Raw genomic sequence first — 22435 nt, 5'->3', positions numbered from 1 at the left:
CTGCGTTTGTGTTTTTCCCCACCCCTTATATTACCACTGCTTTGGGACATCCATCCGTAACCAGAAAGGTTTCCACCTAGTCCTACTCCTGAAAAGAGACCGCATAAAGCCCAATGGTCTGAAGACTTGAAACTGTGTCCATCAGTGAGCAAAAGAGAAAAGGATTTTACGGTAAGACAAAGATCCAGTTTTTACAAAAATTTCCAAAAAATAAACCACACTTTTAGGTTTGACAATTTTGTATTGGGCCACATTCATAGCCGTCTTTGGCCAAGGATTGGATACCCCTGCTTTACAGGTAGAATTTTTCAGTTTCTCCTAATTAACAGACAGATGTCAGTGTTTACAATGTTTTTTTTTTTTTTTCTATTACACATCTAAACTATCCTTCCCATTACTGGACACTGGCGAATGTGTAAAGGGCTTGAAAAGTGGCTTAGTGATAAGTTGTTCTTCTTGCATCACTGGGATCATCGGTTTGAGCCCCGGTTCACACTGGTGCGATGCGGGAAACCCTGCAATTCCCTGCCGGTTCTCACATCATACCTATATCGCACACAGACATTCCATGTGATCTGCACAGCAGTGCGGTGAAAATCGCATGTGATGTCTTACATTGCACCAGTGTGAACCCAGCCTGAGTCCCAGTCAGGACACTGTCTGCATAGAGCAGGGGTGTCAAACTCAACTTCATCGAGGGCCGCATTTGTATTATAATTGTCCTTAAAGGGCCGGTTGTATCTGTAATACTAGATGTCCAGAGTATCCCACCCCCCTTACATCATATGTAAAGGGTCCCGCCCTACCCTCCCTTACATCAAAGTGCACCCCCTTACCCTGTGTTGCTGCTGGGAAGAAGCTGGAGTCTGAGCTGGGAAGCAGAAAGTGCTGGGTCTTTGAGGAGGCCCAAAAGAGGGCTGGAGCTCTAGAAGTGCGAGGGCCACATGGAATGGTCTGGAGGGCCGGATTCGGCCCGCGGGCCTTGTGTTTGACATATGTGGCATAGAGTTTGCATGTTCTCCCTGTATCTGAGTGGGTTTCCTCCCACACTCCAAAAACATGCTGACAGATTCATTGGCTTCTGTGTAAAATTGGCCCTAGTATATTATTCTCCTGAGCACACCCAAGATGACTGCCTCACCATCTGCTCCAACAGCAGATAAAGTACTTTCAATCCCCAGGGCTGAAAGCGCTTTAGAAATATTAGTTAATATTGTATAGTTTGAGACTTGTACTTCATGAATCAGAGCTACTTAAAAACTGGCTTGGTCCCCACAAATAAAAACAAGACGCAATGAACTTTTCCAGCAGTTTTTTGTCCGAGGGTCCATTCATGCCAGGTGCGGTGGGACTGCGATGGATTGCTTTTCCAGCACAATCCCACCCTGCACCCCTATCGCAAGTCAAGGCAAAATGTCTCATCTGTGATGTGGCCAGTTAATACCACTGTGTTGTGATGGTGTGTGGGAGGTGTGTGCTGAAAAAAAAGTACTGCACGCAGTCCTTTTTTTCCTGCGCAGTGATGATCATCACATGCCAGCTGATAGAACGCTATGAAATGTCATGGAGTGGCATTTTTATAAAGTTTTTTAAAAAAATTAAACCGTGCAAAGCACCAGTATCGGCACATGAACATTGTGCTGGTCTGGTCGGACCACACCACACAGTAGCAATTGCGTTGCAGCGCAGCGTCTGGTGTGAACAGACCCTTAGGCTAAGTACACATGGGCCGAATATCAGCTGGTATCCATCCGTTCAACAGGAACCGGCGAAAATTCTGTCTGTGTGTACAGCTATCCTTCCGATAGAAGCAGGTCTAGTGACTGTCTTTTATTGAAGGTATATGCTGGTAAACCAGCATTCGATCAGTACTGGCAGTCCAGTTTTGCTCTCCCCCCCCCCCCCCCCCCACAACTTTGTGAGTAGCGATGGGCTCGGGCATGTTTGGATCAAGCCTGCCAGGAAGCCAGCACTGCTCACCGCCAATCATTGGCAGCATGTGTTTGTGCAGCTGCCGGTCAGGAATTTCCTCACTGCCTATGACTGGCAGTGTGCAGTGAGGGCTTCCTGGCAGGCTTGATCCAAAGACGCCCAAGCCCATTACTATTTGTAAGCAAGCTAGGAGTGGTGAAGCAGGTCAAGGAAGGTTAGTTCTCAGACGGAGACATTGCTGTATGCAGTAATTTTGTTAATAACTAATAAATACACACCAAGAAGAGCTAAGCGTGGAGTGCAGCCGATACATTTTTTTGATGGGGATTGGAGACACTACAGTGGCCGGCACCCAGGTTCTCCATGTATAGGAGGGGCGAGTCTTGACCTGAGCTTGGGTTTTGAAAAAGGAATTGAAGTTGTTTGCGAAACACCCCAGTGTAAATGTGTTGGTAATGGCTGAAAATAGAAACTTGGCCTCTCCTTTCAACTGTAAAATGATCCCTTTCTTACAATAATCATCATTTCTCTTTCGTTCGTTGACAGAAACAGCTCCTGATATTCATAACTATTGGGTTATACTGAAAAACATGAAATTGCTGCGCTAAAATATATAAACTAATATAAAAATATGCGAAAAGCAGCCAACACAAATCTTTAGAATGGAAAGATCAATAGCAATGGAAATAAATGTGGCGCTAATCTTGTTATGTTTGCACAAAACGTCTTTTGTCAATAGTGGATAATATGCAACAGTTCAAATTTCTTCCATATGGATATAAATAAAGACTTCAAAGGGAGAGATGTGAAGATCCTCAGCGAGGGAAACCACCACCAGGCACCCGCACACACTGATCCTTACCAGATCCCAATGACCCTCATCACAAAGGTCAAACACGCTAGATACACAAGTCCTGGGAAGCCGGGATCCTTCACTCCTCCTCATTTAGTCATATCCACAAAGCAGGCAGTCATTAGATCCTTGCGGGGTCCCCATAGGAGGAAACAGAATACCAACTCATAGTGTATACTGTTTTCAAAATTTATTGGCCCCAAAGGATTAAAATACACTTACTCGACAGCCGTTATTAGAGAGCGTTGCTATTTCCACCTTCGTACGGTCGGGTGCTCGTGCATCCCACCAGCAAAATGGCCGCCGTGTCTCTTCCTCGTGTGGCGCGCGTCGCCGTAGGCTGGGTGGAGCTGGTATTCTGTTTCCTCCTATGGGGACCCCGCAAGGATCTAATGACTGCCTGCTTTGTGGATATGACTAAATGAGGAGTGAAGGATCCCGGCTTCCCAGGACTTGTGTATCTAGCGTGTTTGACCTTTGTGATGAGGGTCATTGGGATCTGGTAAGGATCAGTGTGTGCGGGTGCCTGGTGGTGGTTTCCCTCGCTGAGGATCTTCACATGTCTCCCTTTGAAGTCTTTATTTATATCCATATGGAAGAAATTTGAACTGTTGCATATTATCCACTATTGACAAAAGACGTTTTGTGCAAACATAACAAGATTAGCGCCACATTTATTTCCATTGGGTTATACTGACCCCTACAGGAGAAGGACACTAGGCAGAAAATATTTCTGGCCACACCCATGGGCAGTCCCAGGGGGTATACTTCCTTTCTCTGCTATAGCCACTATTTCCTTGCTGGGATCTTTGATCCTGGAAACGATTTTTATACAGAAAATGTTTTTCTCCTGGATTTTTTCCTTTGAGATCTACAATCAACTGCCGCACTGGACGACGAGCTGGAAATTCTAGATCCAGTGGTCACCCCAGTCTGACCAGTGAGCAGACCTCCGCTCCGTGTTAGGTCGGCTTGCCTGCGAGTTAAACACCTCACAAGGACGTAAACGACCGGGTCTCTGCCTGAGTCGCAGCCTTCTTCCTGGCCGACAGCCCCCCATTTCGATGGAGAGGGGTTTTGTCTGAAGCGGTGCCCGTCTGGTTCCTGGTATGGTGAGTAGCTGCCCTCCCCCCATCTCCCCCTGGAGGGTTTTGGGGTGGACATGGGAGCCTCTTTGGGACAGTCAGTCCCCCAGGTTCCCCTCTTTCCTGCAGACACCCCCCTTGCTAAGTCCCTCATCCTGCCCCTATGCTGGGGATATTTGGGTGGTCTAGCCACTTTCCTGGGGGTGGGGGGGGGGGGCGACGGGACAATCGATTGTGCAGGGGGGGGGGTTGTACCTGGTGGGGGTACCTGCCAGGGCCTCCTGTCCTGCCTGGATCTGTCCTTGAGTCCTGGTCTCCCTCCTGGGTCCCTGTAGGCCCCGTGGTGCATTTTGTTGTTGCCTGTGTGTTTCTATGCACGGCGGCTATGTTTGTGTAGTCCGGTGGCTATTTTTCTTGTGGTTTGCCTTTGGAAATAGAGGCGGCCATGGCAGTGGAGGTCTGTGGACGGAGATTTTGGCGGTGTGAGCCCCTCCTCATCCCCTGGTGCTGACTCCTGGATCATTTTACTTCCTGATCGCTGTACGTGTAATGCAGATTTTCCTGGTGACTACAGGTGCCTGTTTCTGTGGGTGGTGAGTCTGTTGGGGTCCTCTCCCTCTCTGCTGAGGATCGCATGGTGTTTTGTGCCTGGCAACCGGGTGGTGCTGCTAGCGCAGTGGGGGTTGTCCCTTAGCAGTGTTTTTACACTTTTGTTGTGGGTTCCTCCTGGTGACTCAGGGAGTCTTTGGAGCACATTTCCCCACCTGATCCGCTCTCTGAGGCTGCGGCGCCCTCCAGGTCCCAACCATCCATAAATGCACTGACGGCGGTCCTGGAGTCCTTGTGCCTTGGGTGCAGGTGGCTTGCAGGCTAGCAAAAAGCGCCCCCTGTCTCATCAGATCCTTAATCTGATTCGGCCGCCGTGAACGTGGGTCACCCTGCTGGGTCGGCAACCACGCACCTGGAATCATCAGATAGTGAGGATGATTCCTCCATGTCTGCAACCCCGCATGAAAAGGCACTGGTGGATGCACTGATTGTCTGTGTGTGAGACCCTGTAGATGGAGGACGCAGCTGAAGCTGCAACAGAGGCACTCACAAGCCATCCTAAGTGGCAAAGGGGTTTCCTTTTCCTGCCTAGTGTGACAGAATTGTCGCTAAAGACATGGGGAACGTGGGGTCCCTAAGCGCTTTACTAGGCGTTAACCCTATGAGGAGTCCCCCCCTTTAAGAAGTGGACTGTGCCACTGGTGGTGGACCCTCTGGTTTTCAGGATAAACAAGGCAAATACGATTCCGGTTAAAGAGTCCCCGGCCTTTGAGGACCCGGCTGACCGGAAGGGGGAGGCTGTGGCCCGCATTATGTACACTCTGCCTGGTTCGGCAATGAGGCAGGTATTCACCATTGCCCTAGTGTCGCAAACTCTGACCGAGTGGGCTAAGCTCTTACACATGACCTGGAGGAGAGAACAGCTCCCCCTTGCCTTTGCCAAGCTGGCAGACCAGCTGGTCTAGGGACTGCAGTTTATCTGTGATGCCTCTTTGGATGCGGCTTCCCTAAAAGCTTGCCTCTCTGTTTTGGCAGTGGTCCTTCAGCGTGTTTTTTGGCTCAAGTGCTGGTCTGTGAATCGGATTTCAAAAAAGGCCTTGATTGATCTTCCTTTTCAAGGAGATCGCCTGTTTTCAGCTACCCCGGATGACATCATTAAAGGTCTAACGGGGGGGGGGGGGGGAGAGTACTTTTCTTCCACAGGCTGCTAAGGGCAAGGTACCCTGTTGTAGACGTGGGCCTGCCTTCTTGGCGCATAAGATGTTTTTGCATCCCTCAGGGTCGAATGACAAGGGCTCAAAGCCTTTCAGGGCCTCTTCTGGATGATCCAAACGAACCTGGTCTGGCCAGCCAAGATCGGGCTTCTCCAGACCCGGGGACAAGGCTCCTTCTGCATAAAGGTGCGCTCTCACCCGTGTAAGGTGTGGGGGTACGTCTTCGCTGGTTTCTGGACCCCTAGACTTCCCGGGTGCAAGACAAGTGTGTCCACAAAATCATTTGGTCCGGCTACAAGATCGAGTTTCTCTTTTTCCCCGGCAAGGTTTTTTCCTTCCAACTTGCGCCTGTCCACAGACCGCTTACAGGGCCTGTTTGGGGCGATACAAGACCTGTTTCTTCAAGGGTTGATTGTCCCGGTTCCGACCTCGGAACGTTTTCAGGGTTTTTATTCAAACCTGTTCTCGGGAAGGAAGGCAAAGTGCGTCCAATCCTAGACCTCCAGGCATTAAACTGCTTTGTGCGGGTACAGAAGTTCAGAATGAAGTCCATTCGACCGGTGGCAGCATCCCTGCGTCAGGGGGATTTCCTCGCCTCTATCGATATCAAGGATGCCTACTTTTACATTCCAATATGTCCCGCCAGTCGCCAGCGTTTTCTCCGCTTTGCTGTGGGAGAGGAACATTATCAGTTTGTGGCATTACCCTTTGGTCTCGCATCTGCTCCTCAGGTCTTCACAAAAGTGTTAGCCCCGGTGCTAGCTGTGCTACGTCCATCGGGAATCGCGGTACTGGGCTGCTTGGAGGATCTCCTTCTGTGAGCAAAGTCTCCCTCTGCTCTGGTTGACAACCTGAAGTTCACAATACGAACTCTGCGGCAGTTCAGCTGGAATTCTTAATTTTCAGAAGCCTGCTCTGGTTCCGTCCACACAGCTGGACTATCTGGGGCCTGACTTCGGATTCGGCCTTAGCCAGAGTGCTCCTTTATCTAGACGAACTCCGGAAATTGCATGCTGCAATTCGCCTCCTGCCGTGTCCAACAAATGGTTATCCCTTCCAATTTGCATGCGGGTGCTGGACCTGATGGTGAAATATGTGCAAAGGATTGGTACGGCGCTACCTCATAGGTGATAAGGTGCTCAATGTGCAATAAGGATAAATATAAATAAATATATATTTTTCTAAAAAGTGCACTGGTAGTGAAATTAATATTGTGACCAGATATCAGCTACCAAAAGAGTGTGCATAAACAAATAAAAGTGCTAATGTGAAATAAATTCAATTGAGAAGTAACCCGATATAAGTAGTGAATTTTATTTATTAAAAAACAAACATAAACGGTGGGTTTTGTTTCTTTGAAAAAAATAATAATAAAAGGAAATAAAGAATCTGTGCTGTAATATCCTAGGTGTAGCAACACCAGTGAAAAGAGAAGATAGGTAATTCTCTAGTGCAAGAAATATAAACTCCCACCAAATTAATGAGCAAGTGAATCAATCAGTGGAGAAAATAAAATAAAAAATAAAATGTTCTTAGGTTGCAACCATCCGTGCGCCCACTAGATGTCGCACCTCTCATACAACCTGTAACAGATGAATCCCGTGGGACAAATATACTGAGGGGTCTCTCCGGTGGTTTTTCTCCCTTAAAGTCTCGAAGATAAAAGGGGGAGAAGGAGGACCTCTTGGTGTAGTACAAATGGCATTTGCAGGAAAGGATAGTAGTAACTTACAGTTGAAGCTATCTACGATCAGCGCGAAAGGAGACCGGGAAGCTTCCGCGTTCCACGGCCCTGTCTCCGACAACCGGAAGTGACGCAATGACGTAGAGACTCCACCCTACGCGTTTCGTCAGAGGACGTCTTTTATCTTTTTTTATCCCCCTTTTATCTTCGAGACTTTAAGGGAGAAAAACCACCGGAGAGACCCTCAGTATATTTGTCCCACGGGATTCATCTGTTACAGGTTGTATGAGAGGTGTGACATCACGGATGGTTGCAACCTAAGAACATTTTATTTTTTATTTTATTTTCTCCACTGATTGATTCACTTGCTCATTAATTTGGTGGGAGTTTATATTTCTTGCACTAGAGAATTACCTATCTTCTCTTTTCACTGGTGTTGCTACACCTAGGATATTACAGCACAGATTCTTTATTTCCTTTTATTATTATTTTTTTCAAAGAAACAAAACCCACCGTTTATGTTTGTTTTTTAATAAATAAAATTCACGACTTATATCGGGTTACTTCTCAATTGAATTTATTTCACATTAGCACTTTTATTTGTTTATGCACACTCTTTTGGTAGCTGATATCTGGTCACAATATTAATTTCACTACCAGTGCACTTTTTAGAAAAATATATATTTATTTATATTTATCTTTATTGCACATTGAGCACCTTATCACCTATGAGGTAGCGCCGTACCAATCCTTTGCACATATTTCACTTTTTTAACCCTTCGGGGTAGGTTGTTGGCAGCTGACACCTCCTGTGATAAGCACAATATACATATTTAAAAATTCCATAGCGCTGGTCACCCCTGTTTACTTTATTTGGACCTGATGGTGTCTATATTTGCGGTGGTTCAGTTGGCACAGTTCCATACAAGGGAAATACTTACCAAATGGGACAAGACTCTGGACAATCAGATCCGGCTGAGTCAAGGCACAAAGGAGCCTCTGATATGGTGGCTTTTGTTTTGTTTTGTTCTGCTTCAGACGGAAAAATCCTTCCTCCCTTTGTATTGGACCATGGTCACCACGGATGCCAGCCTGTTTGGCTGGGGAAGCATCCTTGGCAAGCATAGGGGATCTGGACGCCGGAAGAGCCCAGACTCCTGATCAATATCTTGGAACCCTGAGCAATCAGACTGTGTCTGAATCATTGGATGGATCATCTTCAGGGATTTCCAGTGCCAATTCAATCAGACAATGCCACGGCCGTGGCTTATGTCAATCACCAAGGGGCGCAAGAAGTGTCCTGGCGGCTCTGGAGGTAGCCGGCATTCTAAGGTGGGCAGATTTGTTCCAGCCCTTTCCGCTGTACACATTCCCGGAGTGGAAGATTGGCAGGCGGATTACCTCAGTCGGCAGAGGGAATGGTTCCTCCATCTGCTGGGGGGAGGTGTTTTATCCTCTGTGTCTCCGGTGGGGCACCCCCCAGGTGGATCTGTTGGGGTCTTAGCTCAACAGAAAGTTGCAGAGGTTTGTGGCTCCATCAGGGGATCCTCTGGCGGGTGCTACAGACGCACTGGTGTCCCTTGGGGGTCAGTATGTTCTGTTTTACGCCTTCCCTCCTCTCAAGATTCTGCCAAGACTTCTACGCAGGATCAAGGCAAAAGAGATTCCAGATTGGCCTCGCCGGGCTTGGTGCGCTAATCTGGTGCGGCTGGTTGCTGACGTTCCTTGGCAGCTTCCTCTAAGAGAGGACCTGCTGTCCCAAGGACCGATCTTCCATCCTGCTTTACATTAGCTGGCTTTGACTGCTTAACTGTTGAACTCCAGGTGTTAGGGATGAGGGTTTATCTGAGTCGGTAATTCCTACACTGTTGAAAGCTAGGAAATCTACCTCTACCTCGCGTGGTGTGGGGGTTCATCCTTGCTCCTTCTCAATTATTCAGATCTTGACCTTCCGTCAACGGGGGTGTTAAACAGAAATTGGCCTTGAGTACCATCAAGGGCCAGGTGTCGGCTCTGGCAGTCTTCTTCCAACGACCTTTGGTCATGAACTCCCTGGTGCGTACCTTTCTTCAGGGTGTCCAACATTTTGGTTCCTCCAGTGCGGGCTCCGTTGCAGCCTTGGGATCTTAATTGGGTGCTTTCAGCTCTACAGAAGCCTCCCTTTAAAAATATTCTGGAGATTCCCCTGCTTACGCTGTCCCAGAAGGTGGCCTTTTTAGTGGCTTTCACCTCTGCGCGCAGGGTGTCAGAACTGGCGGTGTTATCCTGTCATTTACCTTACCTGGTAAATCACAGGGATAAGATGTTTCTTCGCACCTGTCTGACGTTCCTTTCAAAAGTTGTCCGATTTTTATTTGAATGAAGACATTGTGTTGCCTTTCCTGTGTCCCAGGCCTAAACATCCAAGGAAATTGCCTTGCATGCCTTGGCTGTAGTCCAGGCAATTAGGGTGTACCTTGCAGCTACGGATTCTTTCAGGAAGTCAGACTCTCTCTTTGTGCTCACGGATGGACCTCGAAAAGGGTTGTCCGCTTCCTCTTCGACCATTTTGAGATGGATCAGACAGACAATGGTTCAAGTCTATTCCAACAGGGGTCAGGTTCCTCCTTTCCCTGTCAAGGCGCACTCTACTAGGGCGTTTAGTACTTCCTGGGCTTTCCGTCATCGGGCATCAGTGACACAGGTTTGCAAGGCGGCCACTTGGTCATCAGTGCACTCTTTTACAAAGTTTTATAAAGTGGATGTGATGGCATCTGAAGATGCTTCTTTTGGCCGCAAGGTATTGCAGGCTGTTGTTTAGAGGACCTGATCCTCGTAGAGGGTGTGTAGTTTTTTTTTCAGGTGGGCTCCAGTTGTTTGGTTGAGCTCCTGTTGCCTGGTTGGCTAATGTTTAGCCTTGGGAATTTTTTTGTATTTTCCACCCCTCATGTTTATTACTGCTTTGGGACATCCCAATGGTTATGAATATCAGGAGCTGTGTCCGTCAATGAACGAAAAAGAAAATGGGATTTTTGACTTACCGTAAAATCCATTTCTCTGATGTTCATTGATAGACACAGCACCCACCCCTCTGTGGAGTTATAATTCTCCTGACACTGCTTGTAACAGAACAGAGTGGCTATAGCAGAGAGAGTGAGTATACCCCCTGGGACTGCCTACGGGTGTAGCCAGAATTATTTACTGCCTAGTGTCCTACTCCTGTAGGGGGGCAGCATAACCCAATGGTTATGAAGATCAGGAGCTGTGTCTGTCAATAAACATAAGAGATATGGATTTTACAGTTAGTCAAAAATCCAATTTTTTAAGCAATGAAGCAATGGCAGTTGTTTGATACATCATTTGAAAAATAAATGCCTTAAGTCCTAAGATGCAGCAATAGCTCGGAGGTTAGTGGCTCACAAGATTTTTTTGCATGATCAAAGGGTATTTTCTTTTGTTTATCAGACAGATCATTTAAAAAAAAAAAAAGATTGCTTAGAGTTGCAATAGAAGACAGAACACAAATAGGACTGACATCAGTCTAATGTTAGCACAGTGGCTTAGTGGTGAGCACTGGTGTCCTGAGTTTTATTTTCATCACTACATGCATGGAATCTATATGTGCTTGTATCTGGATTTTTGTGTGTAGGAGTCTGCGCCGTTATGGCATTAGATTATAATTTCTTCAAGGGACACTAATTGTTCATTGGTTCATTTTTATCTATAAAGAACTGCAGCATATATTGAGACTTTCTAAATGTGTAAAAAAAAAAATGTTCTTTTTCATTTTGCCAGAGTTCTTGTCTTCAATCAGTGTCCATAGGCTGGGAAGGAGGTGTTTATGTACAGACCTGTGGCCACACGCTCCATATAGATTGCCATAAGTCCTACATGGAGTCATTACGTGTAAGTAGTAGTATTGGCACAGGTTAAATATCTACAATGTAAGACAGGAGGGAGCAGATTTATGTGTACACCAACTACATATGCAGATAGCAAGTTTGACACCCAGGGTGATATTTACAGATTAACCTCAGTATTAGTGGCATCTACAGTAAGCTTTAGCATGGGATCTAAATTTGCAGCTATGCCATGTACTCCAATTGCCTTCAAATCAGTGCTGCATTGACTACTAAAATAGCGAGATTGGATAATGCGTCAATCATGGTGGGGCACATTTGAGAACATGCACAATGCCCAGCGTGGCTTATCCGAACATAGATCAGGTCTTTGTTTTAATTAATGTATCTTATGGTCAAGTTTTTTTTGGTTTTGTTTTTTCAAGAGAGTTCAAAAGGGTTAGGTTAGGTTTTTGTTTGTTGTAAGTGAAAGGGGACACAGATGAATTAAAAAAAAAAAAAAAAAAAAATGGGAAGGGGTTTTGCCATTCCCTACTTTGGCTTTAGTTACATTTGAACTATAAAGAATAAAATATGTAGCGCTAAAACATTATGAAAAAAGTCCATAAATGAAGTCCATTTCCACCAGTGATATTGCACGGCACCAATTTGCAGTAAAGTGAAAGGAATCCACCACCAAAAGGAGTGTTCAAAACACGCTTACCAGATAGTTATGTATATTGGGCCTTGAACTATCATAGAAATGCAACACACTCGGTGACGAATTGGACCGGACCTCTTCACAAAGATGAATCCCAGAGTTGATACCTTGACAGTATACCTTAAGGGAGCCACTCAAAAGAAGGAAATATAACCCCTCATAGTGCAGTAATTTTCATAAACTTTATTGGATGTAAAGCAAAGATATATAGCACTCACATTTCAGAAGGGTATAGTGTGCAAATCACACGCCGACCTGCGTGGTTCCAAATCGGTTGACAAGGTAGCAGCCAATGTCCTCTATTGCATGTAGGCGTCCAGCAATAGAGGACATTGGCTGCTACCTTGTCAACCGATTTGGAACCACGCAGGTCGGCGTGTGATTTGCACACTATACCCTTCTGAAATGTGAGTGCTATATATCTTTGCTTTACATCCAATAAAGTTTATGAAAATTACTGCACTATGAGGGGTTATATTTCCTTCTTTTGAGTGGCTCCCTTACTGCCTACTACTGTCAAGGTATCAACTCTGGGATTCATCTTTGTGAAGAGGTCCGGTCCAATTCGTCACCGAGTGTGTTGCATTTCTATGATAGTTCAAGGCCCAATATACATAACTATCTGGTAAGCGTGTTTTGAACACTCCTTTTGGTGGTGGATTCCTTTCACTTTACTGCAAATTGGTGCCGTGCAATATCACTGGTGGAAATGGACTTCATTTATGGACTTTGTTCATAATGTTTTAGCACTACATATTTTATTCTTTTTTTGCTATTTACATATGCTCAGTGTATGATTTGAGTGTAGCCGCTTTGTTAATTATTTTATTGTGCGTTCAATCGCTCACTTTTTAAGTTTTTTAGCGCAACTATACCCATATTTCACATTTGAACTATAAGATGTGGAAGTGTTCACTGTATGACTTTACAACTTTTTTTTTATAAACCTGTGTTGTAAATATTATTTGATTCTTATTATATTTTTCATTTTTCAGAATGACCAGGTCCTGCAGGGTTTCTCGGTTGAAAAAGGAGAGTTCACATGTCCTCTCTGCAGGCAGTTTGCAAACAGTGTCCTTCCTTGTTTTCCTGGTAACAGTTTAGAGAGAAGCCACTGGCAGAGTCACTCTCATGGAAACAAGAGTATGCGAGAACTCATCAAAGAGGTGGAGGAGCTTCAAGAACAGCTGGGAACTTTCCCAGTAAGCATCAGTGTAAGGCCAAAACATCTTGTTACTTTCACTCTGTCACCCCATCTCATCTGTCACTTGCCATCACTGCTCTAAGTGTAGAGAGATGGTCATTTAATAGATCTGCCCTTCTGAAGCAGGCTTGTAGAATATACATGGCATTATTTATGAGATGATCAGAGGGCTAGAAAGCATCCCTGTGTATCATCTGTATCTTTTTTTTTTTTTTTTTTATACATTTGCAATTTAAAAAAAATATATATATATATATATATATATATATATATATATATATATATATATATATATATATATATATATATATTAATTTATGCAGCACTTTACATATATATTATACATTCACATCAGTCCTTGCCCTCAAGGAGCTTACAATCGAAGTTCCCTAACTAACATTCATATATACATATACTAACGCCAATTTTGGGAGAAGCCAATTGACCTACCAGCGTGTCTTTGGAGTGTGGGAGGATACCGGAGTACCCAGAGGAAACCCACGCAGACACATGGAGAGCATGCAGACTCAAGGCAGGTAGTGTTGTGTTTTGGATTGTAACAGATGACCCTAGTGCTGCCAGATGGAAGTGCTAACCACTTAGCCACTGTGCTATTAGCTGAGCATTATTAACCCTTTTTTTTTTTTTTTTTTAGAGGTAAATCTTGATGAACTATTTTTTTAAGGTAGTAAAGCAACAGACTCAGAGATCCTATAGTATAATGTATCCATGGCATAATGGCCTTCAAATAGCTACTGAGGACTCCGCTGATGAAATCTGCTGACCAGAATTTCCTGTTCTGTCCAGCTGCCACAGCCATTAGTATATGATTTGTTTCATTGATTCACCAGTGCTTCAACCAACCCCCTAAATATTATTAAATAGAACTAAGACTTTAAATGGAACCAAGTTATATTGAATCACCATAAACTGAAAACACTGTTAAATAGATTTTTAATATTTTAAGCAAACTCACCCATCCACTCATGTCTCCATTTTTTATTTTGTTGAGAAATCTACACCTCTAGTATTTCTAGCTGAAGCCATCTTGAGTAAGAAAAAAACATTGATGTAGCATTTACTTTCCGGAATCCATCTGTCCTTCACTCGGATATACAGGCAGTAGTGTATGCTTAGCTGAGAAAGCCCCTCCTTCAGATGAAAGAATAAAAAATGCCCATGAAGCCCTGAAGGCAATAAAACATATATTATATTTGCCCACTTAACTGATTTCCTAAATTAGGCAGGTATAAGAAGTTTTGTTTTTTTCCTCCAATTCGGTTTCATTATTATTAAATGCAAATAAATCAATAATGTACTGCTGCCTCCTCTTAGAGTGAACCTGTACCCAGACTATAGACATTATAGTATCTATATATTCTGAACAAGCATTAAAAGTGCTATAAAAAAAGCCATCATTCTCTTCGGTAGCTAAAGGTAAATGAATCTTCAAAATTCACAACTGACATACTGAAATCATGACTCCTTTCCTAAATTTCTGTAAAAGCAGAATGTTGGCATCCTGCCAGGCTTCTAAGCCAGACAGCAGTTTTTTCTAAACTATTAGAAACGGACTATAACCAAACCTTTGAGTCTCTGTTGTGCTCTTTGAGGATACATTACTTCACAGTACATGCGAGTTGGTGCACTTTAAAGTAGACATTGTATGAAATGTTTAAATGAAAAGGTCTTTTCTTTTTACTTTCCTCCCGTGTTTCACCCCCCTGTGACGTCGTCATGCCATAGCTACACATTACTGTTTTTCCATGCCCCAGGAAGAGGACTTTTTTCCCTAGCACATGTCACGTCCATGTGATTATAAAAAATTACATTTGCCTTCTTGCAGTGGGAAATGCAAGAAGTAATGGGCAGGTGGGTGGGTGGAGCTGGGACAGAGAGAAGTGCGACGTGAGCGGAGATGAGGTTGAGGAGCTGGCAGGGCTGAGTAGTGACTTTTACTGATTTGTGGTTCAGACCTATAATCTGAGTTTCCCGGGACTGCCCACTACAATGAGCGGTAACATAATTACGTCAGCGCTCGATCAGAGGACTACAGCAGGGCAGTTACTAGACTGAGAGGAGGATGATGAGCGCTATAGGGACATCGAGCCTTATACGTAAAAAATATTGGGGGGGGGGGGGGGCAATAGTTCTTAACAGAAGTCAGTGAGGCAAGGTTAGGAGTTGAATAAAGTTCAATGCAGTAGGAAGATCAAAAAGCATGGAGTAGATGATTCTGGTGCCAAATCGCAGTAGATGCACAGATAGTCTCAAGCCAGCTCGCAGAGTATGAAGCAGCTCTGTGTGAAATAGACAAGAGGGGGGTGGAGAGAGGTGCGCCAATCTCAGTGCAGCAAGTTTAAAAATAAATTTCTGTTACGTCCTCTGACAGTCGCCGCCCATTCATACAGTCTTCATGATTGGGTATTGGCCTTCTCCGCAGGAGCAAGCTAGGCAGTAATTTTGTTAATACAACAACATTAACATATAGACACACCCACAGCGGGCCATCCTTCTGGCCAATATCCTCTAGCCAGTAACACTCTAATCCAGTTCTTTGCTGCCTAGCGTCAGGAGTAGGCTAGGTTTTCCCTGCTGGTACCTATTGTGTCAGTTTTTTCTTTGTTTCTTTCTGAAAAGTGATTTTTTTCTTTTAAAAATAGCTTTTTATTTTTTTCTCACCTACGCTAGTTAGTCAGAATTTGGTGGACTACAATCATCAGCAGAGCTGAGCCTCCCACTGGTTAATATAGAACCTTATGGAGTCCCAGTCTGCCATCGAGTGTCGCAGGCTTTTGGTACGTCCAGGCCTCGCAACGACAGTGCCCCTGGAGGCAGGGACAAGCCTGTGAAGTGGCAGCGGCCATTTTCTAAGTGCTTTTCTTCCATTGGCTTCTATCAGGCACCATTTCTTTGTGGCTCAGGGCGGACTTTTTCCTCTAGGGGCGTGAGGTCACTTCCTCCTTTTTACATCAGCCTTCTCAGCAGCGTGGCAAGTACAGGGACACTGTGGGGGGATTTTACTGTTTTTCTCTGGCTATATTCCTGCTAGCACTCTTTTGTCAGTGTGGCTTTAGTTAAGGGAAGGGTCTCCACCTGTAGTGCAGTTTGCGATGGGGGTCCGCAGGAACCGCCGTTTTAAAGGTCCAGTGTCATTGTTTTTGCACTTTGCTAATATTGAGTCCCAGGATAGCAAATTCCCCACAGACCTGGTTGGTGGTTCAGGTACTCCTGATTCCACTTCCTTAGCCTCTCTATCTGCTGCACTTGCGACTTTAGCCTTCAAAAGTTGATTTACTGATGTCTGACCGAGTTGCAAAGAAACGGCCTATGCCCTCTGTCTTCTGACTTAGAGCCTGAATTGATTGCCACGGACGACGTCCCCCCCTGTGGGGTCCCCGTCCTCTCAGTCGGACGTAGAGGAGGAGGAATCATCCTCTGGAATAGCATGTGACCGCACTGCGGTAAACGCACTTATTAGCTCCGTTAAGCAGACTTAATGATGAGCCCTCCATGTCAGGCCCTGAAATCGGGTCAGGTTTTTCCTTGTCCCGAGGAGTTTCAGGAAACGGTAAATGACCAATGGCATCGCATTAAGCATACGCTGGTGGTACCTAAGAGATTTAAGTACCGCTATCCCTTTGCATATTCGGTTGATTCTCGCTTGACTGTGGTTCCGAAAGTGGACCACACTGTTCCCAGGCTGAATAAATCCACCTCGATGCCCATGGAAGACTCCCCAGTGTTTAAGGACCCGGCAGGATAGACGGTTAGAAAAACTTTCCCACCACATGTATATGGTGGCGGGTTCCCTGCTGAAACCGGTGTTCGCTTCCCGTGATGGTCTCTCAGGCTATCGCAGAATGGGCCAAGGTGCTTAGGCACACTCTGGTAGCAGAGTCGGTTTCTGCTGCTGCACTGGACATGTTGGATCAAATGGCCCAGGTGGTGATGTTACCTGTGTGACGCAGCTTTGGACGAGGCTCCTTTGGTCGCACGTCTATCTGCGGTCGAGACTGCGATCCGCCACATTATTTGGCTGAAAAGCTGTACGGCAGACCACACTTCTAAGAAAACAGTGTCTGACATCCCTTATGAGCTCTGTGTGTTCCGTTGGTCGGCTCGGCTTCAGGGTCGCCCTGTACGAGTGCAGACGGACAACGCCACAGCGGTGGCGTACATCAATCATCAGGGGGGCACCAGGAGTGCCCGGGCGGCCACGGAAGTGGCCAAGAGGGTACGCGGACATCATGCAGATGGTTGTCGAGCCTCCCTGGCGGCTTCCACTAAGAAACGATCTTCTGTCTCAAGGACCGATCTTCCATCCTGCTTTACAGTCGCTTGCTTTGCCGGCTTGGATGTTGAAAGCCAAGTCTTGAGAGACAGGAGTACTCCGTCGGCTGCCATTCCTACTTTGCTAAAAGCTAGAAAAGCTTCCTCTGGGAAGATTTATCATTACACCTGGAGGGCATACTGTGCCTGGTTTGAGTCACAAGGTCCTCACCCCCGCTCCTTTTCAGTGGCAAGGGTTTTGGCCTTCCTACAGACTAGGGTGGATCAGCACCTGGCGCTGACCACGATCAAAGGCCAGTTGTCGACCTTGGCCATTCTTTTCCAGCGTCCTTTGGCGTCTAATTCCTTGATTTGCACCTTTATTCAGGGGGTACAAAAGGTGTTCTGTTCAGGTGTCAGAACTAAGGGTAGGTTAGATGGTCAGTGCAAAAATATAGGGATTCAAACGTAAAAAGTAACCATAGCAATTTATTGTGAAATAGTATTATCTTTAGTACATTTCCGTACAGATATAGGCTCAGCCTTTTATATGGGACCAGTATAAACACAAAAAACATACGTAAAAAACAAGACATACAACGTAAAACATTAAACATTTAACAAGGTACCGGCCGGTGCATAATATGACATCATTAGGGTATTAATAATCAAAATTGAATCATTCTGGCGATGTACATCGTTTTTATATTCTCCTATGATGTGTGTCTGTGGACTTGTGGGGGAAGTTGTTAATCAGTAGTTTTTTGCTTGAAAAAAGCAGGTTGGGTGGGGTCCGGGGTGTTGGGTAGCTGGAGTAGTTACTTCTCCACTTAAGGTATTTACACAATCCGAGGTTATGGCAGTATTTTCTCTCCTTTACTCCGAGTCTATTCTATGACTCGTGGTTGGATCGGCAATTGCCTTGATTTCTAACTGCTTCCCTCTCAAGGTGTAAACTGGAATGTCAGGTTTCAGCGGGTCATTGATTTGGTTAGGGGGTTATTTCAGGGTATATCTCCTTTTTGTGTTTGCAGCATTGGTGGAGGGGTGTCAGGTAGTTTGATTGCCCCGCCGTTTCTCGGGGACTATGCAGAGTGTGTGTCTGTGTGGCTATATTGCGGGATGCCTCAGTGTTTGTCCCCGCCTCATCAGAGACACTCTGTCAGCCGAACGGCTGATTCTTCACCCCTCTTCCTGGACGGTTTAGTGTTTTTCACTTACCTGACCTCCAACTCTTTGCCGCACTGCTCTGTCTTCTGTCCTCCGCTGGGATGCCGCTGAAGTGCCTGGTCCGTGCGTTACTTCCGATCCTCCGGCTCCGAATAGCTCCCCTGCTGTCCACGTCTATGACACTCGTTTGTTGCACTGGTCGGGGGTGATGACGTCAACGCGTTTCGCTTCTCCGATTGGCGTAGCTTCGTCTGGACGTACTCTAACCCGCCCCTGTGCCCTTTTAAATACATGTCTTCACAGGTGATCGGGTTAATCATTGATTGAATACTCGGGGAGTTTTTTATGTGTGAATCAAGGTTACACATCTGCTGATTTATTAAAGGATTTTACATCTTCGTGTATTCAAAAGCATAGCATACTCAAATAGATGGTTTTGCAAACTTATTCAATTTTTACTAGCTATATTTCTGATGAGTCTCTGTTTGTTTTTAGTGAAAGTTCTTTTCCTCTTTCTCCTTATCTTTATGGACGATATTGCTGCGTGTCTGTCCATGTATGGCAATTTTTGATTGTTTCAATTTTTATCGTACCTTACATAGTTTTTTCCCCCCGGGGCTTAAAAAACGGGGGACTTTGAGGGGAAGGAAAAAGAACAAACACATACTTAAACATGACTGATTATTAAGACTTAATGACAACAATAACATTGACTCATATACTGGTTTCTCTTGATAAAGAGGGGGAAATATGTATGTTTTTTATATTTATATTTAAATATTAGTTATTGTTGTTTTTTTAAAACAAAAAAGTTCTAGTTTTAAACGTGGGGATAGGTTTATGTTGAATTATTTGGTTCTGTTCTCTCTTTGTCGTGTATGGCTTACTTTGTTGGGATGTAATTGTTTGACGCTCTATTCACAACATTCTCTGATGGGAGAAGTTTTAATTTTCTCTTTCTTTTGATTTTGTTATACTTTAGTGGTTCCTATCATCTTTCCAGAAACACCTGAAAGTTCATTTCTGTATTTAACCCATTGGGGGTAAGGCTATTTAAATTAAATATCCACCATTTTTCTTTTTGTAACAAAATTCGGTCGAAGTCGCCTCTTCTAGGTGAGATTTTTAGTTTGTAAATTGCTTTAATCTTTGTATCTTGTAATTTTCCGTTATGGTACTGGGTATAGTGCCTGGCTAGGGGTTTATCCGGATTCTTTTCCCGTATCTCTCTCATATGTTCTCCAATGCGTATTTTTAGTTGTCTTTGTTTTTCCAATGTAGTTTTTCTTGCATGGACATGTTATCATGTAAATTACTTTTGTTGTCGCACAGTTTATTAGGTTGCAAATTTTATATTCTTTTTCCCCTGTGGCGTCGTGGAAGGTGTCTGTCCTATCTATATATGGGCAGATTTGACATTTACCGCATGCGAACATGCCTTTGCTTCTTGGGGTTCTCATTAGCCATGTATCATCCACTTCCTTTGAGAATTCGGATCTAGTTAATATGCCTTTTAGATTTCTTGCTCGTTTTGCAACCATGTTTGGGTTGGGGCCTACTATCTCCTTTATACTTGGTGTATTATTTAGGATGCCCCAGTGTTTCTTTAGGGTCTCACGTACCGCTTCCCATTGTGTTCCATATTGAGTGATGATTCTTGTTGTTCCAATGACGTCTTTTTTTACTGGGCTTTTTTTCATCAGAAGATCTTTTCTTTCCCGTTTTGCTTGCCTTTTCTTTAGCTTTCCTCAGTTGTTTGTGCGAGTATCCTCTCTCCCGGAACCTCCTATATAGATCTTTGCTTTCCTCATAGTAGTCATTTTGTTTTGAACAGTTCCGCTTGATTCTTAGAAATTGGCCTGTAGGTATTCCATTTTTTAGCCATTGAGGATGGTGGCTATCAGCTTTCAGTAGGGTGTTTGCTGCTGTCGCTTTGCGGAAAGTGTTTGTTGTCAGTCTATTGTCTTGTTTGCTGATCCATAGGTCTAGGAACGATATCTTGGTTTGGTCATAGGTGTAGGTTAGATGTATGTTCCGGTCGTTTATGTTAAGGGTTTGGATAAATGTGTGTTTTCCAGACCATTAGCACATCATCTATATACCTTAACCAAGTTTGTGCATATCTTTTGTATATTTCATTCTGGTATACCAATTCTTCCTCCCATAGACCCAGGTGTAGGCATGCGTAAGCTGGCGCCCAAGATGCTCCCATAGACGTGCCTTGGATTTGTTTATAGTATCTGGAGACAAAGTGGAAGTTATTGTTGTCTAGGGAAAATCTGATAAGGTCAGTTAGGAATTCATTTTGATGGCTGTATTCTGTATAATGTTTTTCCAGGAAGCTTTCCACTGCTTTTATTCCCCATTCGTGGGGTATTGAGGTATAGAGTGATTCGACGTCTATGCCTACTAGCCAGGTTTGGTCTTCTGTTGTTATCTTGTCAATCTTTTCTTTTTATTCAGGGGGTGCCTCATCTGGCTCCCCCGAGGAAGGCTCCCCTACCTCCCTGGGACCTGAATCTGGTTCTGTCTGTTTTACAACGACCTCCTTTTGAGAACATCAGATCTCTCTGCCTGTGTTGTCACAGAAGGTTGCCTTTCTAGTGGCGATCACATCTGCTCGCAGAGTGTCGGAGTTGGCGAATCTGTCTTGCCGCTCCCTTTATCTGGTTGTTCATAAGGATAAAGTGGTTCTGCGACCAAATAAGTCTTTTCTTCCTAAGGTGGTTTCAGCCTTCCACCTCAATGAGGATATTGTGTTGCCTTCGCTTTGTGCGAAGCCCAAGCATCCAAAGGAGTTTGCATTGCATTCCTTGGATGTGGTCCGGGCGATCAGGGTTTACCTTTCTGCCACGGACTCTTTCCGAAAGTCGGATTGTCTGTTTGTCCTTCCTGAGGGACCTCGGATTGGTACAGCGGTGTCTGATCCATTTGGAAATGGTTGCCGCAGACAGACGATTGTGCAGGCCTATTCGATTAAGGGTCGGGTTCCCCCCTTCCCTGTTAAGGCGCACTCTACTAGAGCTGTTAGTGCATCTTGGGCTTTTCGCCACCAGGCGTCGGTGGCTCAGGTGTGCAAAGCGGGCGACCTGGTCGTCTGTACACACCTTTTCTAAGTTTTACAAACTTGATGTGTTGGCATCTTCGGATGCTTCTTTTGGCCGCAAGGTTTTGAGTGCGGCAGTGGTCTAAAGAGACATTCTATTTTTTTCTGTCTCTTAGTCATGGGGTTAATTTAATTTTTTCCTGGGTTGGCTCCTATTGAGCTTTACTTAACCCGTTTTGTTTCAGTTCAGTTTTTTCTCTGACCTGGGTGCTGCGCTGCCTATTTTAAGGTTGCGTCTTCCCACCCCTCACATCTACACTGCTTTGAGTCCTCTGACAGTCGCCGCCCCCGCCCCTCTCTTTGGGGTTGACTGTTTTTCATGGACTGCTTGTTACAGAACTGGATTATATTAGCTGGAGGATATTGGCCGGCCCCCTGTGGTTGTGTCTATATGTTAATGTTGTATTAACAAAATTACTGCCTAGTTTGCTCCTGCGGAAGAAAGCCAATACCCAATCGTGAAGACTGTATGAGCGACTGTCGGAGGACTCGGAGAAAATAATTTTACGGTAAGATTTTACAAAAATTCTATTTTTCCAGTAATAAGACACTCGCATACGGCATTGTAATACAAGCATGTTGATCAAGGGGCACGCTGTGATGATGCATTCCTGGCGGCAGGCAGATTCCTGTGTCTCGCAGCGCTCTTGCCATTCCGGTGGAGTCCGGGGCTCCAGGTACGGGGAGGCCTGATGAAGGATGCCCTGAATGCGTGCCACCGCTGTCGCACAAGTCCTCTGGATGCGACGGCTTTCTCCTCTCCTCCCCTCACCTGGAGCCCTGAACTCCACCAGAACGGCCAGAGTGCTGCGAGACACAAGAATCTG

General features: G+C 45.1%; 1 protein-coding gene across 1 annotated transcript in view; it reads left to right on the top strand.

The window, feature by feature from the left end:
• Nucleotides 1–22435, top strand: part of UBR3 (ubiquitin protein ligase E3 component n-recognin 3) — a 390465-nt gene that overhangs the window by 268241 nt on the left and 99789 nt on the right. Inside the window, exons 27-28 of the mRNA XM_082260312.1 lie at nt 11092–11202; nt 12852–13070. Of these exons, the coding sequence (XP_082116438.1) occupies nt 11092–11202; nt 12852–13070 (330 nt within the window). The remainder of the gene's footprint in view (nt 1–11091; nt 11203–12851; nt 13071–22435) is intronic.

This window comes from Pelophylax lessonae (assembly GCF_965119305.1).
Source record: "Pelophylax lessonae genome assembly, chromosome: 6".
Lineage (NCBI taxonomy): Eukaryota > Metazoa > Chordata > Amphibia > Anura > Ranidae > Pelophylax > Pelophylax lessonae.
This window is presented reverse-complemented; position numbering and strand designations above follow the sequence as displayed.